Here is a 24,382-nt window from a genome sequence, read left to right as displayed (position 1 = left end):
ACATACACACCCCCGACGACTACACACACACACACACACACACACAGCAGCAGCTGAAAGTCACACAGCACGGCACAGCCCACGTCAGGCACAGAGGCATGTAAGCAATGGGGAAAAAAAACCTCCAAATGCCCTTCAGGTGACCGGTTACTGAAGGGGAGAGAAATATCTCCATTTAAAACAGTTAATTTACATAAATGGGAAAGCTAGTCTGTTATCGTGCACATGTGCACACATGACAACACTTCACGAGTGGTCTCAAGTAAAACCGAGTAAACAGGTGTGTACTCTGTGAAGCGCAAAAAGAGGAGCCCTCCACGCATAAAGCATTTTGAACTATTGTTTACAGAATATAGAATACACATCGTCCAGTGAGATTGAATAGAAGTCGTGGCAAAGTTATAAAGTCACATTATTTTGATATTGTGATACTTGGAATACATTACTCTCTCATTAAATTGAAAAGTGCATGCTTGGATTTCCATTTAATTAATGTACTTTATTTGTTTGTGTTATCAATAGTATAAAGATATTCTTCTTTTAATTTATGGTCTATTTATTTATATCAGTTTTCAGCTCCAGTTGTCTACATTGTCTGTATGTAATGGGTTGTAACGTATATAAGTATGTAAAGTGTTTCATTAAGTAGGAAATATAATTCATGGAGCCTAGAAGCTTTTAAGGACTTTTTTCTCACGTTGTCTATATTCTTCATATATTTTCTTACGTGCAGCATTTTTACTGGCTGAAAAATACTCCGATGGGCTTGAAGGTTTCTGAACAACTGTGAAAGTGGAACTTGACTTGAGATTGTCCGGTCAACTGCTGAATCAACTATCAAGAGGTACATATTTGGTGTTTTTGCTGTCTATTATGATAACAATCAGGAATCTTCCATTTTTACCCTGCTTCATCCTGCTTCCAGAAATATCTTTATAGCCTCACTCTGCCAACCCGAGTGACATTTCTGCTTTGTTTTCGATACATTCAGTATGGAGTTGGACTCGGGTCACCTCCTCTCAGGCCCATGGCGGCTCCTCAGACTCCGCGAGTGTCAGAGATCAGAGCTGGCTGTTTGATTTACTGGAAGGTGCTGCGTGAAACACACCCACAGTGGCAAAGATGGCGACACGGTGAGAGAAACCACGTTGCAGTGCGAGAGGGCAGCCGTGCCAGCCGATGACACACACCCAAACACACAGCCTTTCTCAAAGAGTATAAAATGGGCGGTCTTGATTCTGACCTCCTCTGGGTCTTTGGGACAACTGAGCACATAATACAAGAGTGTAAGAGTGCAGCAGGTCATGGGTATGTCAAAGAAGGATAAAAACAAACATTCCTCAAAGGTAAGACAAACTAAGTCCCCCTGACAAAGTGAGACAAAAAAAGAGATGGATGAAGTCTTGTGGAAGAGTAAATAAACAACAAGATGGGAAGGACAGAGAAGGGACCAAAAGTTGCTTGGTTTACCCGTTTGAAGGCAAGTTTAGACATTTCTGAAAATGTCAAAACACTGGGATCAGTTCCAACCAAGGACCTTCTCTGTTTTCATCAACTCTGTGTTAAAGAAATAAACCAAGTTAATATGCACAGAGGGTGGAAAGGTGAGCAATACCTGAGAAGAAGCTTTTGTAAACATCATGTACCTTATGGTGAGGGATATTTTAGCGACTATGAAACCAAATGTTAAATCATTCAACCATGCATTTCTCACAACAACAGAGACTCACACGTCCAGTTGTTTTGTTTCCTCCTCTGAGCACATCACACCCTTTCCGAGAAAAACGCTGAATGCTCGCTATCTTTGCAATAACACTGAACTCAAACCCTGCAGTTTCGTATGTCTGCATAGATATACTGAACTTATAATACAGTATGGTGGAACATCTCATCCTATGCACCACCTGTTTATCTGTGTGTTCACATGAATATTAGGTGGCATCTGCTTCAACATTTACCCTTGATTGTCTTGAAGATTAATCAATTAAGTATTATAGTATATATATATGGAATGGAACACCACGTTGACTAAAATATCTCCATTACTACAAGATGGATAACTGTAAAAAAATAACTAAATAACTAACTAACTAAATAAAAAAATATACTTTGACATCAATTAACCATTAGATTGCCAATTATGTTAATAGAAAAATTCTTGCATAATTTTTATGTGTCCAATATTTTTCTTTTATGACCAATTACCCGCAAAAGTAATGACATTAGCTAACCCTTAGCCTCAGCTTTATGTTTACTGCAAATTCAAGGTACAATATGTAAGAATTGGCCACCTGTCCCAATTCATACTGCAAATGCATAGGGGCCCACATATCACTGCAATAACTGCTAACTATAGCTATCGTTAGCAGGTCAGCTCAGATAGAAGCGCAGCTAGCGAGCAGTCTGGACTGGGATCTCTGGGCACCAGGGAAGAGTTGCCGTTTAAATTGTTGGCACAGGAGCTACTGGGATGGGCCTAGGCTAGATGGATAGCATGCTAACTTCAACAGACATCTCTGCAACACATAGACATAATCACATCAAAATAGTTATTTTGTCGCATTCTCTTGACAATAATAATAACAATAATAAGTCGGCAAACATGGTAAAACGTTGCACTTGCTAACCATGGTAACTAAACTGTTAACTACTGTTCACAATCCAATTTATTTAAACATCAGCTAGGAACAGCTCATTTGGATGTTAAACTATTTCATTTTATTATAACATTTTTTTTAGTTTTCCATTTTACTTTATAATTCTATTGCTGCTTGTCCTGTTGCTTTAGTACTGTACTATGCAATATAAATAAAGTTATGTATATTATGAAGTTTTTGCTGTATTGAGGACATTGTACAGCAAACAGACCATTCCTGTGAAGTAACCCCTGGATGATCGAAGGCTGAATTGTCACAACAAACACCTCGGACCAGCTCTGTGTTATCTATATTAGATTACTCTGTCACCACTTTATGGGGATTGAAGCCTTTTACAACACCGACTGTTATCTTAACTGTTAGAGTAATGACATCCCTCTGATTACTTCCTGTGGCTAGGATAAGATTCCAGAGTGACAAAAGGATCGTGACTCATCATGTTCGATGTAACAGAAGTTTACAAGTTGTAAGATGACCGACCAAACAATGATAAGCCAACTTTTCCAACAAATTGTTCAGTTCAAAGGTCACTGTGAGACAATTTGTCCTAATGGATAATCTTAAGGAGTAGAATTCCCAGCATGAATGTGCCAAACGTTCTTCAGATAAACTCCTCACAGGACATTGATTATAAAAATAGTCTTTGGTAAATCACTTACAGTATTTCTTTATACAGCATCAGCCACTTTTAAAACTAGGTGTTTTATGTTGTATTTTCCATTGGACTGCTCTCTCTCTCTGTGTCTCCCATGAATGGCTTTCCACAAGAAAACACAGCCAAGTGAAGTGTATGAACTCATCAAAATAAGATGCATCTAAGTTGACAGCTTACCACTGAAGCTTGTCCAAAGCTTCAGATGAGATAAAGAAATTTACAGTAAATAGATGCTCAGTAATTTCAAACTTATTGTGATCATTTCACAATCTCCATGGCCGCAGTCCATCGGCATGTAAAGACATGACACTTCAGCTGAAGGGAAAAATAAAGCAGGCTAAGGCAAATGTTGATGATTATCTCCGTTACCACTATATTATGGGTTGTATTCAGTTATTGCAGATGCGAAATTTCAATTTCATTTTAACATTTACATTTTTCTTTAGCCTCAGTCCATACTGAAGACAAACTAAACAAGTGTCAAAATATCTGGGTACTTGGTGCTTTGCCCTCTGCTTTAATGACAACATGCACTCAAGCTAGCATGGACTCCACAAGTTTTTTTAAAACTACATCTGTCTACTCTGTTGCAGCTCTGGCAGTCTGGACAATCCTGTGGCAGATACGCAAGGCTTTCGATTTCTGCCGGATGCCAGAGCACGACGCAACAATTCACACAAATTCAGAACAGAGAGGACAAAAAGTGAGATAACAAAACAACTACATAACATAAATTGCCAAAGACAGTAATTTCAAAAACACAGTAGTGGACGGGAGCAAATTGTCAGTTAAAGTTTTTTGCTCAAAGTCACAACCCAAAAACTGTCCCCCCCATTCTGTAACTTTTATAAAGACAACAAGGCAGAATAATTGAATTATAATTATTCCCGCCTTCAAAAGGCAGTGTAAAAGGGGCCTCAGACTCAGTGCCCTCATGTTCATCATCAGAAACTTGTGGAGTCCATGCCAGCTCGAGAGCATGCAGTCCTCAAAACAAAAAACGGGACAAACACTAAGATAACCTGAAATAATCGGTTGTAATGAAATAATAGCATTAACATTCGTAACAAATGCAAACGAGAAGTATTTGACTGGTGGTTGGTGGTGGTTTGCTTCTTGACCATAATGTATGTCTGAGTGGAGTTTAGCAAATAAGCCTGGTTCAAATAGTTACAACCTAATTCTTTTCCAGATGCACAATATGGCAACAGCCAGCCTGGGTGGTTTGACTGGCTCTTGCACATGGTGTTGTGCAAGTTCCCCATTCACAAGAACTTGCTCAGTGTGCAGCTGACACAGGCGGGAGTGAACAAGTTCTGGTTCAATCTCAAGTTCACAGTTGAAAACTAGTTCACATTCATTTCATCCAACTTGTTGTTGCCGAAGGTCCTCCTCAAGCTTACCGAGCCTGACTTCGATGAAGGAACAGTACAGCTCTTTGCGCGTGGCTACGGCGACATGGCTGACATTCTTGTTTTTTTCCGACCCAGCGGGCACAATTTGCATACATCCGCAAGTGTGAGATTGTATTCCGTCGGAATCTTATTGAACTGCTCACAAAACTCCTTTAAGCAGTCGAGGTTAAGTTCACTATTACTACTACCAAAAACACGAGCGCTTTCAATGGAGCGTGCTGTTCTTGGACAACACCGCCCTCGCATGTGAAAATGACAGCGTTTGTAATGAGGGCTCTTCAGCTGTCAGAAGACCTGCCTGAGGAACTAAAGCCGGCTGTCTTCACTGTCTTCTTTGAAATCACTTTTAAAGACTTATTTTTATCGAAAAAGGGTGTTTAAATTGTATTTATGTGATCGACACACTTACTTTACTCTTGACGTTGAACTTAAAGTCTTGCACGGCTCTATTTGAATGTCCCCGTTGTTGTCATTGCTGTCAACTTTTCATCTGTGGTGTTTGGATCATCCATTGTTGTCTCTTCTATTACTGTGTGTTTCATTGTTGTGTTTTTATGTTTGTTGGGAGGCAACAACACTGGTTCTGATGAGTGCTGAACAAATACACTTCCCATTAATTTCAAAAGTAAAATCAAATTGAGTCTTTCCACTCACTGCTTTTAGATAATTCATTCTTAATAGAGGGCCTTGTTCTTTTTCCTGCATTTTACATTTACTTGACTGCTAGTCTTAAATTACTTCTCAGATTATTTTGCAAACCCATGCTTTAGCTCAAGCTGTCAAACTTATAGTTCAAAAAAGTAATGTTTGACAGTTATCGAATTTACACATGTTCTCTTTCGGTCAATTCTGCTGGAACAAAGTCGAAAAAATATCAAAATATGAAGTAAATGTGCTCCTGTAATGCTTTCTCTTAGGGTCACACACATGTCATTGTACAGTCATAACAACTTTGGTGTGCTACATGAACACCATCCTTTGAAATGGTCTGTGAAGCTGTCCTGTGGATGCTCCACTTTGTCTTATGGAGCTCCTCCAGACATCACTGGATAACTTAAAAAATGTTTTGTCGGCACGAGAACAGACGCAGCGTTAAACCCCCTTTGATGCAAAACCAATATCTTTAAAAATTCCAAAATGGAAAGGGGATTTTGCGGGAATGTACAGTTTGTCATTTAAAAGGGCTTAGTTTGTGTTATTTTCATGAAAGAGACAGTCACAGCCAGAAGGAAATATGTGAGTTATTGTACAAGCAGGGTCAAGAGATTCAGACAGGATCAGTATGGAGTTCATAATGTAAATCCACGGAGCGACCGAGCATCTGATGGTACTTTATTAAAGTGAAAAGGAACCTCTGGCAGCACAAAAAGGTATTACCATTCATTATTACCATTGCTCTGCTGTCACCCTCCATGTGTTTTGTGATCATCCTGTTCAGATGCTTCAGTCGTCTTAAAACCTGCCATGACATGGCACAATTAGCTAGAAACGCTAAGTTGATGTGATAAAAAAGATATGCGAGGGTGGAGGCTGGAGGGAACAATGAACACTGTTGTATTCACTTTTCATTTCGATGCCGTTTGGTGCCAGGCACTCTTGGCTGTAACATTTCGGCACTGGACTTCCTGGATATCACCTGTCAGTCAAGCTATTATTTGCTGTGAACTCTTTTCCTTGCCAGTCAGCCATGGTGGCCAGCTCTTCCGATAATACCAATGTATGAAAGGTGATCCAGATCTTTTCCCCTTACAGCCGAGTATTTTCACCAGAAAGGGATCGAACACAAAGTGTACAGCCAACTTTTCTTGAACTGCATTCAAAATTTACAGAAAACAAAGAAAAAAGCCTGTTCTTTCTTTATACAAAAAAATGACTTGTTTAACAGGAGGTGCCGAAGACACTGAATAAGCAACGTGAAGAAATACTTCACCGTTTTACCGTTTTGCTGTGTCACCATGCCTCATCACCAAAGTGGGTGTGTATTGTAAACACATGGCGGTTTATGTAAATGTGAATTAATATATTTTTGGAATACATATTCCCCAAATTTGCATTAAAAGGGGAAAATGTGCAGTACAGCAATGTAGCCGGGAAATGCAACAGTCTTTTGGCTGTCACAGGAAAACTACGCAGTGTCCCATCATCATTTGCATGCGAGAATATTGTGTAACAGTGAGTTCAGGCGATTCTTCCGAAACGACATGTGATCCTGTTATATCTCATTAGTCACAGCCAAATGTTTAACTTGGAAATGAGCAGGGTGTAATCTACTGCAGGATGTAAACAATGGACAGCAGAAATTAACTGTTGGTTTATGGTCTGTGCTTATTGTTGAGAAACATTTACAGTGTGATTTACATAAACCTGCTCCGCTGATCATGTGACATTCAAACATCTCATCGCGTGAACTCTGGTAGCACCAAGCTTTTGCCCAGTTTTCCCTCTGGTTTTTACACTTTGTTGGCCATTTGAGGGTCACTTCCTTAAGGGGCGTGTCTTAAAAGGCGGCTCAGAAAATCTCGGCTTATTGTGAAAAGCCTGACTTAACCGAACAAACTGAACCCTCGATCAAGCTGTTTCATTTGGTTGCAGCTGATGTGAGCAGTTTAAGTCAGGCCTATTTCATGACCTCGAAACACAGACTCATGTTCAATGCAGCCAAAGTAAGACATCCTGATTGGTCGGTTCTGGGTCGTGCGCGAGAGTCAGGAAGTGTCGATGAGTTGGAAGCCGTTCATTTTTATGGAGAATATTAAATAGCACTGCTCATGAAGCTGTCCTTCTCCATCCTGTCTCATTTTTTATAAAGAGTAGTCCGGTCACCACCAACGAACCCTCACGTTGCACTTATACTATCATCCTAAGAACTTTTGATTATGGGCTCTAGGTATAATTGCTAACTTGCTAACTAGCGAGACTCTTACTGTAGGCTCCTTCTGTCGTCGGCTGCACCCATCTGGAAATGCTAATCCGAGCTCTCTCTTTAACAGTTTTCCAGTGAATCAGTTTGACTCAAAACCTCTGCAGATCTGTGCTTCCGAGGCTTTTTTCCCACACAGATAGTAGGTTATTAACGGTGGCCGTATTCCTGGAATTCACCCCACTGTACAGAACAGCACAGTTAATCCTCATAAAAAGAAGACAGAGGTGAGGGGAGGGGGAGGGGGGGGGGAGGGGGGGACGCAGGGAGGAAAATGGGTTGGGGAGAGTGGAGGTGGGGGGGGGGGGGGAGGGAGAGAGTCCGGCAGAGAAGAATACAGCAGAGGAGCGGGGAATCATGAAACATTTAAACAGCAGTCAGAAGAGCAGCGCACAAGTCAAGGTGGGTTGTGAAGAATTTGTACAGAACAACATGCCCGCATTCGGCTCAGCTCGCAAAGAACGAGCCGATTGGTTTGGTTGGTTTATTCTCACGTGGAGGTGATGAGTCTAATGTGCACCGCTTTATCGACTGAACTATTGAATAGTTTTCTGCGCCGTCTGGACGTCCTTGCAGCTTTTCGCAGAGTCACATTTCTGACATTCAGAAACAATAGATCAGCTTCACTGCCTGTTTGCCCTGTCAAACTACGGTGCGCTCTATTGTTTGAGCAGTGATTAATCCTTACATGGCTGCCCTCGCCGTGAGTCACACTTGGGCTGAACATCGCCTGCATCCTGATGTGTTGTGGTTTGTTCTGATGTGTCTATGTTGCTATCAATCACGTGCCAAAGCCCTCCCATCCGCCGCCACAAACTGGATCAATCAAACATAAACAACAAAGCTGACTCGTGGGAATGAGGGCATTTAACATGACTTAGCACGCACAGTCAGGTGTACTTAGGATCCGGTCTGTATGGTCAACTGGATAATAGACTGTTTGAATAAATACGTGTGAACAGAGCGATGGAGTTACATTAAATTGAACGATCATGCGTCAAGACAGGGGAGAAGGGGGAGCGGCAGGGCAGAAGGGTTGGATGTAAATGTGTTAACGGAGTCCTGAGCATGAGGAGGAGAGTGCCGACAGCACAGCGGGGGTGAGGGGAGGATACAGCAGGTTATCAACCAGAGGTCAAAGCTCAGAGGGTGTTGTGTAACCAGATTTACAACAAAACCGTGTTGGCAGAATGTGACCTGCATCCTGATCTGGCGATGCTGCATGCGTTCACACTCCCACCGCCTGTCCTTCTCAATGCCAACACACACACACACACACACCCCAGGAACACAAACACACCTGCAGCCTGAGCTATACAAACCCCGGTTGCACAACGCACTTTGGATGATTTCCGTTTTGATGAAACGCTGAAACATGAGCCGCGCCTAATGCAAATCGTGTCGAAGGAGATTAAACAGTCATCAGATAAGTGAGTACTGTGTTGTGTATTGCACAAGCACACCGTACAATCTCATTCTATTAACCAAAACATTAACAAACATCAACAGTTTGTAGGCACAGATTTATCATTATCCAATCAATGTGATACTTTAAGTTGGATACAAATCTGGAACAATTGTCCAGAACAACCGACCCAGACGCGACGTCAACAGAAACTTTAAACTCTAAAAAACATTGACATTAATGTTAGTGAACTTGATGACCATGACCAGTTAGCACACTGACGTCAGAGATGGCAGATGTTTTTTTCATCTACGAACAGAAATAAGAAGAAAATGTGCAATGCATTGTTAAGCGCATCACAATGTTTGTGTTGGACCAGAGCCGGACCTGATTTTTTGGGACTGCTTTAGGAGATCAAAAATTCCAATAACGACACATCTTTTGCAATGATAGCTCAAATCGTGTTATCAAAGTCTTTTGACAAAGGTATGCAACAGTCGCAGGATGTTTTACAGTTTAACAATAAAATGTATTATCTAAAAGTAAACTTAATGGGAATTTAATCATTATAAATCACTCCAAACATCTGTGTCTGCATTATAATAAATCAAAAAATCACAACATACACACTGGTACCGACATTTCTGAGTTGGCCAATAATGGCTGATAATATCGGCCAACTGACTCTATTTACTAGTAACCACAGTCATGTAGTTAGCCATTGTGAATGTAGTGTAACGCTACATTGTCTTTGGAAGAATGCCATGTCTACATAAAGAAATGCTCAAGTGCCAATAGTTATACTTAAAATTGTACGAAAGCCAAATTCTGAGAAAGAGGAGCTAATGATGGGATGACTTTTTGGTAGCAAAAGTCATAGTAGGTTTCTTTCAACTATGACTTAAAAAATAATAATAATACAATATATATATATATATATATATATATATATATATATATATATATATATATATATATATATTATATTATATTATATATATATATATATATATATATATATATATATATATATATATATATATATTTTTTTTTTTTTTTTTTTTTTTTTTTCAAAGGTAATAACATCTTTAACAAAAACATTTAAGATTTCTAGATTTCTCCAGTTGTTTTTTTCTCTTTCCATTTTGAACATATTTTTGCTGAAAACTGTTTTCCCCCCATTGTAACCATTTTCACGGCTCTCTAGGTCCTCTCCATATGTTTTGACCAGTTTGACTTTGGAGCCCAGGTAATGTACTTGGAAACAAATGGAAATGTTACCTAACTCATTTTTCCCCCCACCTCTTGTTTTGATCGCCTGGGAACATTACAAGCTGGTGTTACATGTCAGCAGTAGATGCTAGCTAGACAGAAACCTTTATTTCTACAGGCCTAATATCGTTTGATCATTGTGCCAGAAACATGGCTTTGGCTGATACATCCCGGGGGCGCCAGACTGGACAGACGTTATGTAAGCCTTGTTATGACAAAAAGGGATTCCTTTTAGTGTTTGAATATGACAACCCAGTCAAAATGGGAATTGTATAATAGTGATTCTACTCTTCGTTAGGTTGCTTGGACTTGAAAATGTTACTTATATCCGCCCATAATCAGTAGTCAGTTTCTCGTAAATGAAAAGAAACTAAAAAAAGAATTTAAGACAGTCGAGGAATAAAAAAGCAGAAGAAAAAAGGCTTTCATTTCACATTTTTATTGTTCATCATAATGAAACAGCATCACTGATACAAAAAACATCCCCTTTGTTTGGGTAAAATTACAAATCTGAATGTTCAGCCTGATCCACAGGAAGCAGAGACACTGTGGTCAGCAGAAACATTGAGCAAGTGCTTCTCCACGGCTGAGGGTCATACAAAAATAAGGCAGGTGGTTCTGCACATCTCCTTTTCTAAACACTGTCAAAATGAGCAGGGAACTGGTTTTTACACATCCACAGGACGACTTCTCATCTAGGCCAGCACGATATACAACAGCATTGTACAGCTCGGCTCAATCATGCAAAAGGTGAAGAGATGTGAAGTTATGAAGAATTCATCCAGACTGAATACCTGAGATACTACATTGGGTAGAGGTGTTGGTGTTGAGCAGAATAAGCCACTGATGGCCGGAGGCTCACAAAGTTACAGCCAAACATTCCTTAAAACATTTTTTTTAGAGAGCGTAGGCCAGATTTTCAACTTGAGAACAATCCATTATTGAACATTCGTAACGAGTGCTGAAGGGGCTTGCGTGGACCCTTCGCTCACGAAGCTTGCTGACTTTAATCAGGCCGTGGAAAGCTTCAGTTCAAGTAATGTCATGGAATTAAAACCTCGACGAAACTGGGTTTAAAAAAAAAGGTTTTTCTATGACAGCAGTGATATAAATTCTAAGCCACGGTGAGGTGTGAACTACAACTGTGTACGATTGTCCTGGTAGAGCTTCAAAACTGGCAAGCATGGAAGGGTTCTTGTGCATTTTTTAGACAGCAGCACGTGAGCATAGGTGTACAGCTACATGTTAGCACAGGTATACAGTAACCCCTTAGCATAGGTAACTACAGCTTGGTATAGGTGTACGTCTACACGTTAGTTAAACTGTACAGTTATATGTTAGCATATGGGTTATGCCGTGCCATAAATAGCATTAGAGCCATGCGCTCTTTTAACGAATTATCAAGATCCTTCCTGTAGTGTGGTCATGAAATACTTCGGATGATCTCGTATTGCCTCCGTTAAGCATTACAGCATTACTGTCTTTGAAAACACATTCAACATCAATACTGCTTACTTGTGGGTTTGATTACGACCCAGTGTCGGTCGGCATGAGCCAACACGCTACAGAAACGCGCTGCCTTGTTTCTGAGACTTTTGGGGAAAAAAATAAAAAACGTATTTTGAAGTAGGCCGTTGATGAAAACATCCTGATATGACAAGTTAGACATTAAACCATGAAAATGGATATATAGAGACCAAAATTTCTACAAATATACAAGCTTCAAATAAAGGAAACAAACCTACTGTCATACAGCAAGAAAAAAAAAAAGATCTAATACATGTTATATATTTATATATGTACTAAAACGAACACTGGATTGCAGAGGACTTGTAAGGCAAGAACCCCCCCCCCCAACAACCCAGTCACAGACAATGAGTGTCAGTGTACCATAAAATAAAGACTATTTACAGAGCATATACAATTGGCCAAAAAGACCACGTTTGTAATCCAAAAACATGAACATGATACACTATTTCATTTGAAATATCTATTTGTTTCATGTACATAGATCCGCAAAGGATCTATTAATGTTGTCAACTTTGGCTGGATATGTTCGTGACACGTAACAGCATCGGAGAAGAGGTGAGATGAGGTTAGGCTGGTGATGGCGTTTATTTTACCGAAGGCACCGATATTAGAAGCCAGTTAGAACGTGAATATACCAAAGGCACAATTTCAAAAGTAAAACTGTTGAAGTTCTTATCTGATAATTGATCGAGTGAAGACCGGACAATTTCAATCCTGGTCTTGTCAACAAAACAGATTATGGGGCTTTAGCTACAAGATCTACCTGAATTTGACTTGTCCATTTTCAATACAGACTTTTTTCAGGTTTTTAGTAGATGAAATAATAAGCACAAATCATCAGCTTGTTTTAAACAACAAAAAAGAGTCCTAGCTTAATTTGAAGCTAGCGCGGTTAGCTAAGCCTCTTGTTAAGACTGACAGCGAGGGAAAACAGAAAGCCTGGCTCGGTCTAAGTTAAAACTGACCAACTAGCTCCTCTAAAGCCTAGTAATTTAAACTCATTTCATTAACTGAATTTGAGAACAAAAAGGAAACAATGACTCCGTGACCTAAACAACTGTGGTTGTCAGTGAGTTAGCTAACTCCTTTTTCCTTGGCTTCCTGTCTTTTGGCCTGCTGGCTGTAACGTTAGCTTAATATGTCGCATCAAAACATGATGTATCGATCTTTTCATCGAACTCCCAGGGAAGAGAGCATATTCCGAAAAATATCAAACTACTTTTTTTTAAGCTTAATAGCACCTGATCACATTCTTATTTTACATTTAAATCACATTTTGAGAGACCGGGGGTTTTATGGCACGACTTTAACATTCCAGTACGGTCTTGGCACCTCGCCTACATATTTTAAATCAGCTTCTTCGCGTTTCAGTCTATTGACTGAATTTAATTCACTTTTTTATTGACCAATTGTACTTTTCAAAATTATTTGTAAAAAAACAAAAAAACAACCTATGGTTTTGAATACCTTTCAGTCCAGCCCTTGTAATGCCTAATAAATTATTCCAGCAGGTGTAGATACTGAGTGTTGGAAATGACCTTCAACCTCATACGACTTGGAGAGCTGCATGAGGCCGAGTAAGATTATGTACATCATGCATTTTTTTTTTTTCAGTAGACACACTAAATTATGTACATTGATGCCCGCCGTGTTCCGATCCCTCTGCGACAGTAATACTGGAAGCATCCCCTTGCTTCGTGTACACAGCCAGGGTAACAACAGCCGGCGAGGAAGCCCCAGCATGAACCGGACCCACTAAATCCGTATGTGCATGTAGACTTTGGCAACGCTTCTGATAGTTAATGTGTAGCAGAGCAGCAAAATAAAACAAACTTATGAATAAAAGTTCTACGTGATTGACGTTGTTTTAAGATGAAGCGACTGCCTGATTAATTTTGAGAATTTTCCGTAAACGGTTGCCTGAATGCACAGGCACAAGGGTTTCTTCTGTCTATATGTGTGTGTGTGTGTGTGTGTGTGTGTGTTCGCTCTGCACACAAAGTGAAACGCCAGATGCTAGAAGGGCTCCTTAGTTCGAGGAGGAGGACACACTCAACCTCCAAATGTCTTCTTCAAGTGCAGAGGACTGAGGGACTCGTATCGTCTTTCCAGCCCTGCAAGTCACAGTCCACAGATCTGCTCCGGGTGTGTTTGTTCTGTCTCTTGGAAAGCTGGGAAGGACAATGACGATGAAAATGATGGCGAGGACGACGATGGTGATCATTTCAGGCTGTCTTGGTGGCACGTCAAACAAGGGTCTGCTTCCCCCTCTCCAGGTTTCGATTGTGTCGTTCGTATTGTGTCACATTACAGCAACAGAAATAAGACAAAAAAATGAAATGGAGCAAAAAAAAAAAAAAAACCTTCTCCCTCCAGTGATTCTCTCTGGGAGGAGAGAATGAAGATATCTTAACCTGGTGCAGCACCTGATGTCTATACGTTGCGCTTTTATGAGCAATGTTTAAAATCTGATGAAGGGAAAGGGGACTGCTGACGAGCGTCGCTCCCCGTTTGTTGGACCAGACGATGAAAACCAGAACAGAAGCGGTGCGGTGGTTTTTTCTGCACGCTTCAAATGCGAAAAACGAGGCGAGAGGTGGTGGTGGTGGGGGGGGGGGGCTTAGTGACCCTCGCTGGAGCCTGAGGGGTTGTGGACCCAGTCGAGGACGATGAGTGACAAGCTGCCAATCATGAAGACGACTCCCACCACTAGGAAGACGGTCGCCTGAGGAGAGAGAGAGACAGGGGGGGGATTAAATGAAGCCGAACGTGTGATGACACAGAGCAGGGGGGCCGCTGAAGGTTCTCACGAGTCACGTTTGGAAAGTGTTATTCCCCTCCCTCCCTCCCCCTCACTGGGGGGACGGAGCGAGAAAAATGATACAGTGAGAAGGAACACTTACCCCGATCTTCTGCGGGGAGCGGAACGGCACAGATTTGACCAGGCGGATGTAAAAGGCCGCAGGTAGGATGAAGATGAGCATGGTGGCTGCAGATGAACCTGTGATCGCAACCGGGAAGAACACCGAGTCAGTTAATCAGACATCAGTTTCTTTGCACTTAGACACTTCGGCGCAAGTTTAGCAAGTGTTTCAGGATCAGTCGTGGAAACTGCGGTGGAAGTTCAACTCAAAGTGTTTGACAAAAGTCAAAGTATTGTTGACGAGTTGTAGATTTGCAGACAGTTGCAGTGTGACGAGCCTTTTCCACAATTTCTGACATTTCGTTTTCTTACCAATCCATTGAATATCATGAAAATAACCCTCAGATTAACCGATGATGGAAATATTTTTAAGCTGAGGCCTGTCAAAGTTGACACTTGAAAACTTGAACCGAAACTGCGACACGCTCAGCTGTGTGACACCACATTCAGTGGTTGAAATACCAACACGGTGTCGCGTGCCCTACAAACATCGTGCTGCATTTCGCGGTCTGCAATGTTCAGCACCTATGAATAGACACATTTTCACTCACGGTGCACAGATGTAGCATGTGATAAAGAATGAATCTGGGGGATATCAGGGGTACTGCGAGAGCGATCAAAATTGACCAAATCATACTTTACAACGCTGAAGTTTTCCTGTTGTGATCGCAAAGACCTTTCATGCACAGAATGCCTTCTGTCTTTTGCCAAAATAGTTCGTCTACATCTCATTTTCACCGATGATCCTCTCTCCTCCCACAGATTGATTCACACATGCCTCTGCCGTTACGCCATCTCTGTCTTCTCTCTTGGCAACTCCCAACAGTTTCAAAGTTCTCTGGAGATCTCCTAAATATCGGCCTGGATCAGAGTCATTTCCTGGGTTTGGGAAATTTGATGAAAGTAGGACAGAAACTGAATCGCTCGGAAAAAATGTTTTGGCCTCTTCGGACGAATTTCCCACCCTTATTTGATAAATTGGGCCTCTGTTTCACTTGCTGTTGGTAGGAAGTGGGACGCCATTACCCATTTCCCTTTTTGCCTTTCTAAGAGAGATGACTACTTTAACCTTTGAGACGTTACTTGTGCACAACAGCGGCTGAATATCAAGCAGAGACGTCCGCATGTGTGCACTTCCTAAGTATTCGTGTGCGTCGGGAGAGTAAAAAACGTGAGCGTTTGGATCCGGTGGTCACCAACTGCTCACGCGACCGCACAGCTGACTCGACCCGACATGTTAAGCTGCTGTACTTCCAAAGTCTTTACTTAATAAAATGACCCCTGAACTCAAGGTCTTAATCATTCCTTCCGTGTGGTGGGCTCTTTATGTTCCACGTCTAACCCTTACGTAAGATTTTGTGACATGCGATACGTTTTTTTTCTTTTTTTTTTTTTTTTAAGCATTTTTTTGGGAATTTATGGCTTTATTGATTGTACAGCTGAAGAGGGTGACAGGAAACAGGGCGAAAGAGAGGGGGAGGTGACATGCAACAAAGGGACCCAGGCCGGGAGTTGAACCCAAAGTCCCTTGCGCTGTACATTTTTGATAAAAACTGATATTTTACACGGACTGTCAAAGCATTTCGGGAGGCCGGACTCACCGATGAAGCCGAAGATGTCTCTGATGGTGGGTACGAAGATGACCAGCATGTTGTTGAAGGCCAGGATGGCGGCGGCGATCAGCATGTGGCGGGTCCAGCTGAACTCTCGGCCGCTGAACAGCAGCGTGGTGATGGAGGAGCGGATCTGGAGGGGGGGGGGGTGAGAACACAAGGGTCCATATTTTTATTCATGTTATAACAAAGGTGTAAAAGTTCACCATCAGCGGACAGAGAACAGTTTTGTTTGAATGTAACAATGTATTACACGCTCTAACTCCTCTGTGTACAATCTGTCTCCATAAAAGAGCCAAATCATTAACAACCACAGTCTGCACGTCTGCTGGCCTTTCCCCGAGGCTCATTCCAACACTTGGCCACCGACTGAAGTGTGTCAAGGCCTACAAGGCTACTGTGTTGTGTGTCGGTGTGTGTGTGTGTGTGTGAGAGAGAGTGAAACAGAAAAAAGAGCCAGGAGATCCCAGCTAAGACGCCCGGTGCTGCTGAGCCACAGGCAGCCTCGTTCAAGTCTCCAGTGGGTGAAAGGTCGCACGGATCAGGTGAAGCCCAAGGCACCGTCGGCTCGCAGGCCACACGGGGAAAGGTTGCAAGGAGGGAGGGGGCGGGTGCTTAAGCGGCGCCCATTCAAAAAGGCAGGGGGATTATCTCCCGCAGCGCAATGGAACCTTGGGATTGCATCAGCCAGTAGTGAGAGCAGGGCGAGCTCGCCTGCAGGGGGGGAGGTGTGTTTTAACACAAAGCTATCACTTGCAGTTGACTTTTTTTTTTCCCCCCTCTCTGCCAGCTTCTCTTCCTTCCTCTCTAACTTACTCGTCTGATGTTAAAGCAAATGAGGGCCACCAGTCGCCGTGACAACACATTTAATTACAGCTGCGGCCGACTGAAAATACAAGACGGAAGAGCGGCTTCAGAGAAAGTCGCTTCTGAAAAAGGGGATGAAACAAGTGCAGGCTTTTTCTCTTTCAGGAGCCGCTGCTGGCACAACACCACAGGCCTCCTTCGGATCCTTTTAAGTTTGACTTAAGCACAAGATTTATATCCAGTTAGCATGGCACAGTGGAAAAAGAAGAAGAAGAAGAAGAAAAAAAAAAAAATCACATTAACCGGATTTTCTGCGCTGTCAGGCTGAACCAAGCGACCTCCGTCAGGACGGTCAGTAGGCGGCGGGAAGACGCCGGCGCTTCACTGCTCGCTGCCAAAAGAGTGTCACCGCTGAAGACAGAACTCATTTCTTATTCCAGATAATGACAAAAAATTTAACCGCATCTCTCGGTTAAGTTTTACAACCGATGCCCCCCCACCACCCCCTCTCTCGCTCTCCCGCCTGGCTGTTGCATAATCAGGCCGGCTTGGAAAACTAGAGCCCGTACGCGGCATTTCTCTCCAGGGCTCCAAAGTATTCAGCACCCGCCTGTTACCTGGGGTGAAGCCTTTGGAGTTCACCGTGTGATATTTGCACACTATTTACTCCCTAGTCTTTACTTGTCAGAGGCTTCACACACACACACACACACACACACACACATGCACACACACAGGGTATGTTGATGGACTAGTTGCAGGCAGCCGGATTGGCCCGGTCACATCTGGGTTCAGCCGGTTAGCAACAAACCAGGAACACAGCTACGTAAGCTACCTCAGCAAAATGTTTTCCACACTTCAGCCCATCGACTGCAAACAAGGCTTGTGTTTATCAGTCAAAGTCAGGTATTGTGCATGAACAGTACGAAAGTGTGTTCACTGGAGACGGGCCGCAGCAGACACCGTGCGAGAGCTGTTAAATATGAGTGTTGCCCTGCTGAACCTGTCATTTCTACACAAGGCCACTGTTTTCTTTCTCAAAGCCACGCGTTGAGTGCACAGATGCTGAACATGAACTGAAACTTCACGCGGCAGGGCAAAAGTCCCCCTCAAGTGGAAATATCAACAGGAAAGCCGCAACAGAGAGAGTGGCACTCTGACCGCAAACTGCAGAGCAAGACACCATACGTTTAATGAAGTGAGCTTCGAAAACAAACTCGATAGAAAGGCAGAAGAAAACCCCCGATGCTATGAACGTAGACGTGAGCTCTCCAGTGGCAACACTACTGACACTCACACCCCTGCCCAGGAAGCCCACTGAGGTTAAAACCACACAGTGTGTTACTGTTTCAAAGGATTAGTCTGAAACGTCTTTTGGGTTGCCAGGTTGTAAAAAATCTACCTCGGGCCTTGAGAAAAAGAGCTGCAGTGCATCTGGACCAAAATGGTTTAATAAAGTACCGATTCACATATATGATTGGAGACTTAATGGACTGTTATGAGCACATCCTATTAGTGACTCAACAACTATTATTTCTGCCTGGCAACCCAAAGTTGTTTCCACCTCTGGCTATAAGCTAGTCGCCATTTTGTTCTACTATAGCAGACCTGTAAAATGTGAGTAACAAAAAAATGTGTTATTGTCCAGATGCCATTCAAAGGCATTAAGAAAATTACGGACATTTAAGCTAACAAATACATATCACAAAAACACATAGCATACTGCTGATAGCATGCCAGCAAATTGTTACATGCTAATAGTTAACTAGCTGTAATTGCTCTGTTATTGTTCTGTGTGGGCTGAGAGAACCAAAGACAGTCTACTACTTTTTAGTTTAAGACAACTGACTAGCCTAAAAATGTTCTCCACTTCTGTCACTTTCTTTTTGGACAAGAAAAAACGTTTTTAGTGTCCAAATGTCAGTCACAAGTTCAAGCAATTGACTATTGGTTAGGCTAATGAATATACCGCACAGAAATAGCATACAGAGGGTTGAATAACAGCCTCCTGCTAATAGCATGCAAGCTAACTGTTAGAAGCTAAGACCTAACTAGCGAAATACCTATAGTGATATAGTTACTGTGTTATTGTTCTGTGTAGGCAAAAAAACCCCCAAAAGATAGTCAACTACTTTTTTCTAATTCAAAAGAAATGACCAGACGGAAAAAATGTTTAGAAGGATTACTTCACTGACCTACAAATATTCTTCACTTTGGTCGTTGAGGTGTAACAGAACCAAACTCAAAACTTGTTAAGTAAGGTGAAACCCTCTCTTGACAAATGAGACTTCAGAGACAAAGCACTCAAGCCAGTTCCACATAAATAAAGGTGTGAATTAAGACTGCATAAATGTTGAGACGTAAAGGTGGCGCTGGTGCCGTTAATCAGCTCGTTCGCGGACCTCTCCCATGGTTCGGACCTCCAGCTGGAGCCTGAGAACTGGGGCATGTTTGACTCCACATAAAGCCCTTTCATTATATACTGGATCCCGGCAAAGCCCTTTGTGATCTGGCCTCTGCTAACATCTATCACGTCTTCACGTGACTGCACACACTCACACGCACACACACACACTTGCATGCCTGAACACATGTCTCCGAACACCACACACCCACACACACATTCTCTCCTCCCTCGTTGTAGCGCTTCCCCGCCGGAGCTGAGGACAGTGGCAGACAAAGCTATTGTTAATCTCTCGCTGAAGGTCGGCCCTGTTCCCCCCACCACCCCCACCACCACAAAAATTAAGGTCAGGAGGATTCAAGACGAGATCCTCAAATGTCAAACGGAAACTTGGCGCGGCTAAGTAGCTCTTTTAATCTGATGCCTTACATGCATCCAAGTTCAAGTCAAACTGTCGGCCATGTTGGAGTACACCGTTTGATTTGCTGCGAGAACAGTGGTCAGTTAATTGGACATTAACTGTGCTCAAACGCACGTATCCAATCAGAAATTCATGCACACGTCAGCTAAGTCGGCCGCTGACAGCAACTAGTGCTCGTCGGTAAAACCGTCTTCACTGCTTCACCGGCGCGTGACTCACAACTTCTCTTAGGTATCCATGCAGGTACACGCAGGACAAGACCAGTTTTCTGTACAACCTCACAAAAGGAATTCGCCTGACATTTCCTGCTGCACGAGACCTCAGTGGAATCTGAACCCCTAACCCTGGCCCGTGTTACTGCCTTGCTCTTTTCACCGGGCCGCATTTCATCGCAGCAGCTCGCGGCATCCCGTTTCAGTCCCGTGCTCCTCTGTCCCTATCAAATATTGATCCCCTCTGTTGTCTCAGTTATCCTCGCTCTCGCTTTTCTCCGCGTGCGTCACATGAATAACAAAGCGTCTGCCAGAAGAAAACCGAAACATGTGAAAACGACATGTCTGCATATTTTGCGGTTAACAACGTTGGCTGTGCGCGTGTTCCTAAATCCAGCCTGAGGCTCTACACCAAAATGAGAGCGTGGCTGTCCAAAGTATCAGGACATGCTCTTTCTGTGAGAAGTGACAAACGGGCCAACTGTCGGAAAACTGATTGAATCACGAGCTCTTCCATCGATACAATACACAAGGTAGCACGTCCTGAGCAGCAGCTCGTTCACAGTGAGGAGGATGATGGCGTAAGAGAGGACGAGATGCGTTACTGTAACAATATGTCTCTCACAGGCTTCCAGCAAGCAGTTACCTAACACACAAACAGTTCACTCTTCTTGGCTCGTGCGTGTTAATAGTTATTACCTCTGCCAAGCAGGTGTTTTCACCTGCGTCTGCTTGTTTGTTGGTTTGTCAGCAGGATTACATAAAAACTGCTGGTGCAGATATCCACAAAGCTCAGATGGAAGACGGGTCTTGGCCCAGAATAAACCCCATTAATTTCCAGGTCCAGATAAAAAGGGACAGATCTAGGGATTTGTCTCACGTTCTTTATCATTGTGAAACAATATGGCATTTTCTTAAATCTCCAAAAGGGAAGGGGTGAAAAAACACCCAGCTATCACTTTGTCCATTTGATTGAATGCAAAAGTATCATCTGATAAAAAAAAATCCTGTATCTGCCGATAAATCGCCACTAAATCCTACACAAGGGACCTTTAAAGGTGCACTATTTAGTTTTGGGAAATACATTTTAATCCGTCTTCGTTTTTCCTCTGAGAAGGGCTTTGTTATCCAGTCATGGAAAACAATAATCATTTCTGAGTCCGTATCATTACCTCAAAACTACATAGTGCCTCTTTAAGGCGAAGTGAAGCCATGTTTACAGGGACATAAGTCAGTGATATCTGACTCTCTCTCACATTTTGCTGAAGTCCAATCTGCAAACACTCCCAGATGGAATTCAGGTGTTTTCTCATGGCCACCATCACCCGGTCATAAGATAGCTTCTCACCGTCTCTGACGCAGATGCAGACTTCTGAGCATTTTTCAATCGTTAACCCGCTGTACGCAGGGATCACGCAATATTGCTGCAACCGAGACTACACTGGCTTCAATTGCTTTACTACACTGGGCCGAACAATGCCGGCACAATGACGCCCCTCTGATACCACGATGGCGCTCCAGAGGCGAGCGAGCCAGTGTAACAGTGTGTGTCCCACCTGCCTACTATCTCACTCAGTTCAGCTTTGTTTAAAGGCACAACAATAACTCCCCCTGTTCCCTGTCTGTACCTTTTACACAGACTGGCCAAGTGGATGAACGGTGCAACATTAGCGACTCGAACAGGCAGTGTAAGTCTTCTAACACAACACATTTCGAGGATTTGTGCACAACACAACCCGATAAAAGGTTTGTGTCTCTGTCTCCCTCCCGCAGCCCACCCCCCACCCCGTTAGTCTCACTGGCTCCGCCTCTCTGTCTCCCCCGATGGCAGCGGTCAGGGTGAGGGTTTTTCCACTGTCCGCTCTGAGGCTGTAAACTTCCACTGCAGAGAGAGGGGGATCCTCTCTCACATTCCCCTCAGCAGAAAAAAAAAAAACAGCAGTGGATGCCGAGAGGGAGGGGGGGGGGTGCGTTTGTGTTTGTGTGTGGGTGTGGATGTGTGTGTGTGTGTGTGTGTTAATCAGACCAATATGGGGGAGAACATCCAGTGTGAGAAAGCAAGCATCAGCTAAATGACTTAAATATGACAGAATGTGATGTCACGTTTGATGCCTGATGGAGTGTGTACGTGTGAAACAGTGGATATATAAGAGTGCAGATAAGTGTGTCCATTTATATTCTGTGACTATGCGAAAATGTGTGTGTGTGTGTGTGTGCGCGCTGTGTCAAGCTGCGTATTTCCTTGGCATGCAGTCATTGCTGCATCATTCTCTGTCAGCAACTATTCGTGACCGAATAGCAACTGATCTGCTGCCCCCTTGTGGCCGCCGCCTGTACCCGCAGCCGCCTCAGAAAGGATTCACAAATTAGCAGCTGCTGGTCTTTACATGAAATACAGTTTGTGTGAGCGCATGTGTGTGCGTGTGTGTGCATGAAAGCTAATACGGGGCATGCAAGCTCCTCTGGCTGACGGCCATTTTTGTTCCCCCGGTGTCAGACAAGGGCCAAGCTAAAATTAGCGCATGAACATATATGGACGGGGTGAGAAGGCAAGAGGAGTGTGTGTGCGTGTGTGTGAATGAATGTGACCGGGGCGGCGTCGCACGCAGGCCGACCTCTGACCCCATCTTGAGAGAAAAGGGAGAAACGGACATAAAAATAAGCAAAGGGGGGCGTTTACTGCTGATATCAGCTTAGTACGTCTGTGTGTGTTGGCGTAATTAAAAGGTGTGGCCGTTTACGACCTCGGCCTGTGCGCGCTGGGATTTCTGCGATGACGACACGAGCGGGGTGCCAAAGCGAACAGCGTGTTCTTTTTCGAACAAACTGCCAGGAAAAAAACAGCTGCGTCCAGAAAACGTCAAAAAAAAAAAAAGGACTGACTCGGCAGCAAACACAAAACACGGTCTGTAAGCCGAATGACACAAAGTGGCACTAATGTTGCACTGAACGAGGTTTACAAGGAGCTGGCTGCTGCTGCCGGCCAGAGAGCACAGGGGCGGTGCATGTTTGCCTGAAAAGCATGTTTGTGCGCTCTGACGTGAATCGAATTATGGCGGCGCTTAAATGAGGTTTAATTTAAAGGCGCTGGAAGAGATGACTCATGAAAAAGACGGCGGTGTAAAAAGCCTCGACATTAACCCCATCTGCTTGTCGTCAGGGAGGAACAACAAAACGTGTTTTTTAGGCTTTTTAAGAGACTTTGTACTTACAGGGAACAGCACGATGGGGACAGTCAGAGTGACGGCGGTGAGGACAGCCAAACGGACCATCAGCAACATAGTGTCGAACTTATAAACCTTGGTGAAGGTGTGGAGCAACTCTGCCTCCACGTTGTCTGTGTTGGAGGAGACACAAAGGAACATAACGTTAAAGATCTGTAAGAAACATGTATCAGGAACTATGGAAAAGTATCACTTTGGCACAGCAGAGACAGGAAGGGTGAAATACTAGAGTACTTCATACTAGAGTCAATCTTATCTTCCAAGATCCTTCTTCGACGTTCCGTGTCGGTAAGTGTTTTCCTGCGAGCTCAAAGCTCTGCCACTGTCCCCTCACAGCTAAAGTCGTCAAAATAGTCTAGATAAGGGGCCGACACCAAAATCCTAGGCTATTTAAGGTCTGCGATTCGACGTGAGCGCCGCCGCTTAAGCGCGTCGCCGCTCTTACCATAAAAGGTGAGGTAGCCGAACAGCGCCGACAGCATGTACATGATGAGCATGGTCAGGATGGACAGGTTGGAGACGTTCTGCATCTTTTTCCTGCTGCGACTGGAGAAACAACACACACAAGGGTACATTTCACTTATTAGGGAGGGTTCCACCACACATTCAGTACCTGCTGTAAGCGTCCTGGAACAATACAGAGATGTTGAGATACATCTCCATGTTCAGATTTAGCTCTTTTTCTAGGACCAAGGTGTTTGATTGGAAAGAATGGAACCTCAAAGATAAGCATGAAAAATGAAACAATGAATACAAGGTGTTTCTCGATTGGAATGCATACAAAAATACTTCAACGGAACAAGTGACTGTTGTCTGAAAAAGGTCCCATGTATCCAACTGGAATGCTACTTTCTAAGCAACTGTGTCTTGTATTGAATGGAAAAATCTGAAAGGAAGTGCCTTTACTTAAAATAATCGAGAAAG

The 24,382-nt window shown here is 43.1% G+C and overlaps 1 protein-coding gene and 1 long non-coding RNA gene across 3 annotated transcripts in view; one reads left to right on the top strand and one right to left on the bottom strand.

The window, feature by feature from the left end:
- The first annotated feature begins 678 nt into the window (after positions 1-678).
- On the top strand, positions 679-3,988 carry LOC115595745 (uncharacterized). The gene is made up of 3 exons (XR_003986775.1): positions 679-844; positions 992-1,133; positions 3,906-3,988. It is a non-coding gene; the product is annotated as an uncharacterized LOC115595745 (long non-coding RNA).
- A 6,759-nt stretch (positions 3,989-10,747) lies between these two features.
- Positions 10,748-24,382, bottom strand: part of slc38a4 (solute carrier family 38 member 4) — a 39,702-nt gene continuing 26,067 nt past the window's right edge. For both annotated transcript variants that reach the window (XM_030439899.1, XM_030439900.1), the window contains exons 12-16: positions 23,904-24,004; positions 23,447-23,571; positions 16,379-16,523; positions 14,758-14,855; positions 10,748-14,579 (exon numbers count right to left, since the gene is read on the bottom strand). In XM_030439899.1, the coding sequence (XP_030295759.1) occupies positions 14,475-14,579; positions 14,758-14,855; positions 16,379-16,523; positions 23,447-23,571; positions 23,904-24,004 (574 nt within the window). In that variant the 3' untranslated portion in view covers positions 10,748-14,474. The remainder of the gene's footprint in view (positions 14,580-14,757; positions 14,856-16,378; positions 16,524-23,446; positions 23,572-23,903; positions 24,005-24,382) is intronic.

The sequence above is a fragment of the Sparus aurata genome, chromosome 14, assembly GCF_900880675.1.
Source record: "Sparus aurata chromosome 14, fSpaAur1.1, whole genome shotgun sequence".
Taxonomy (NCBI): Eukaryota; Metazoa; Chordata; class Actinopteri; order Spariformes; family Sparidae; genus Sparus; species Sparus aurata.
This window is presented reverse-complemented; position numbering and strand designations above follow the sequence as displayed.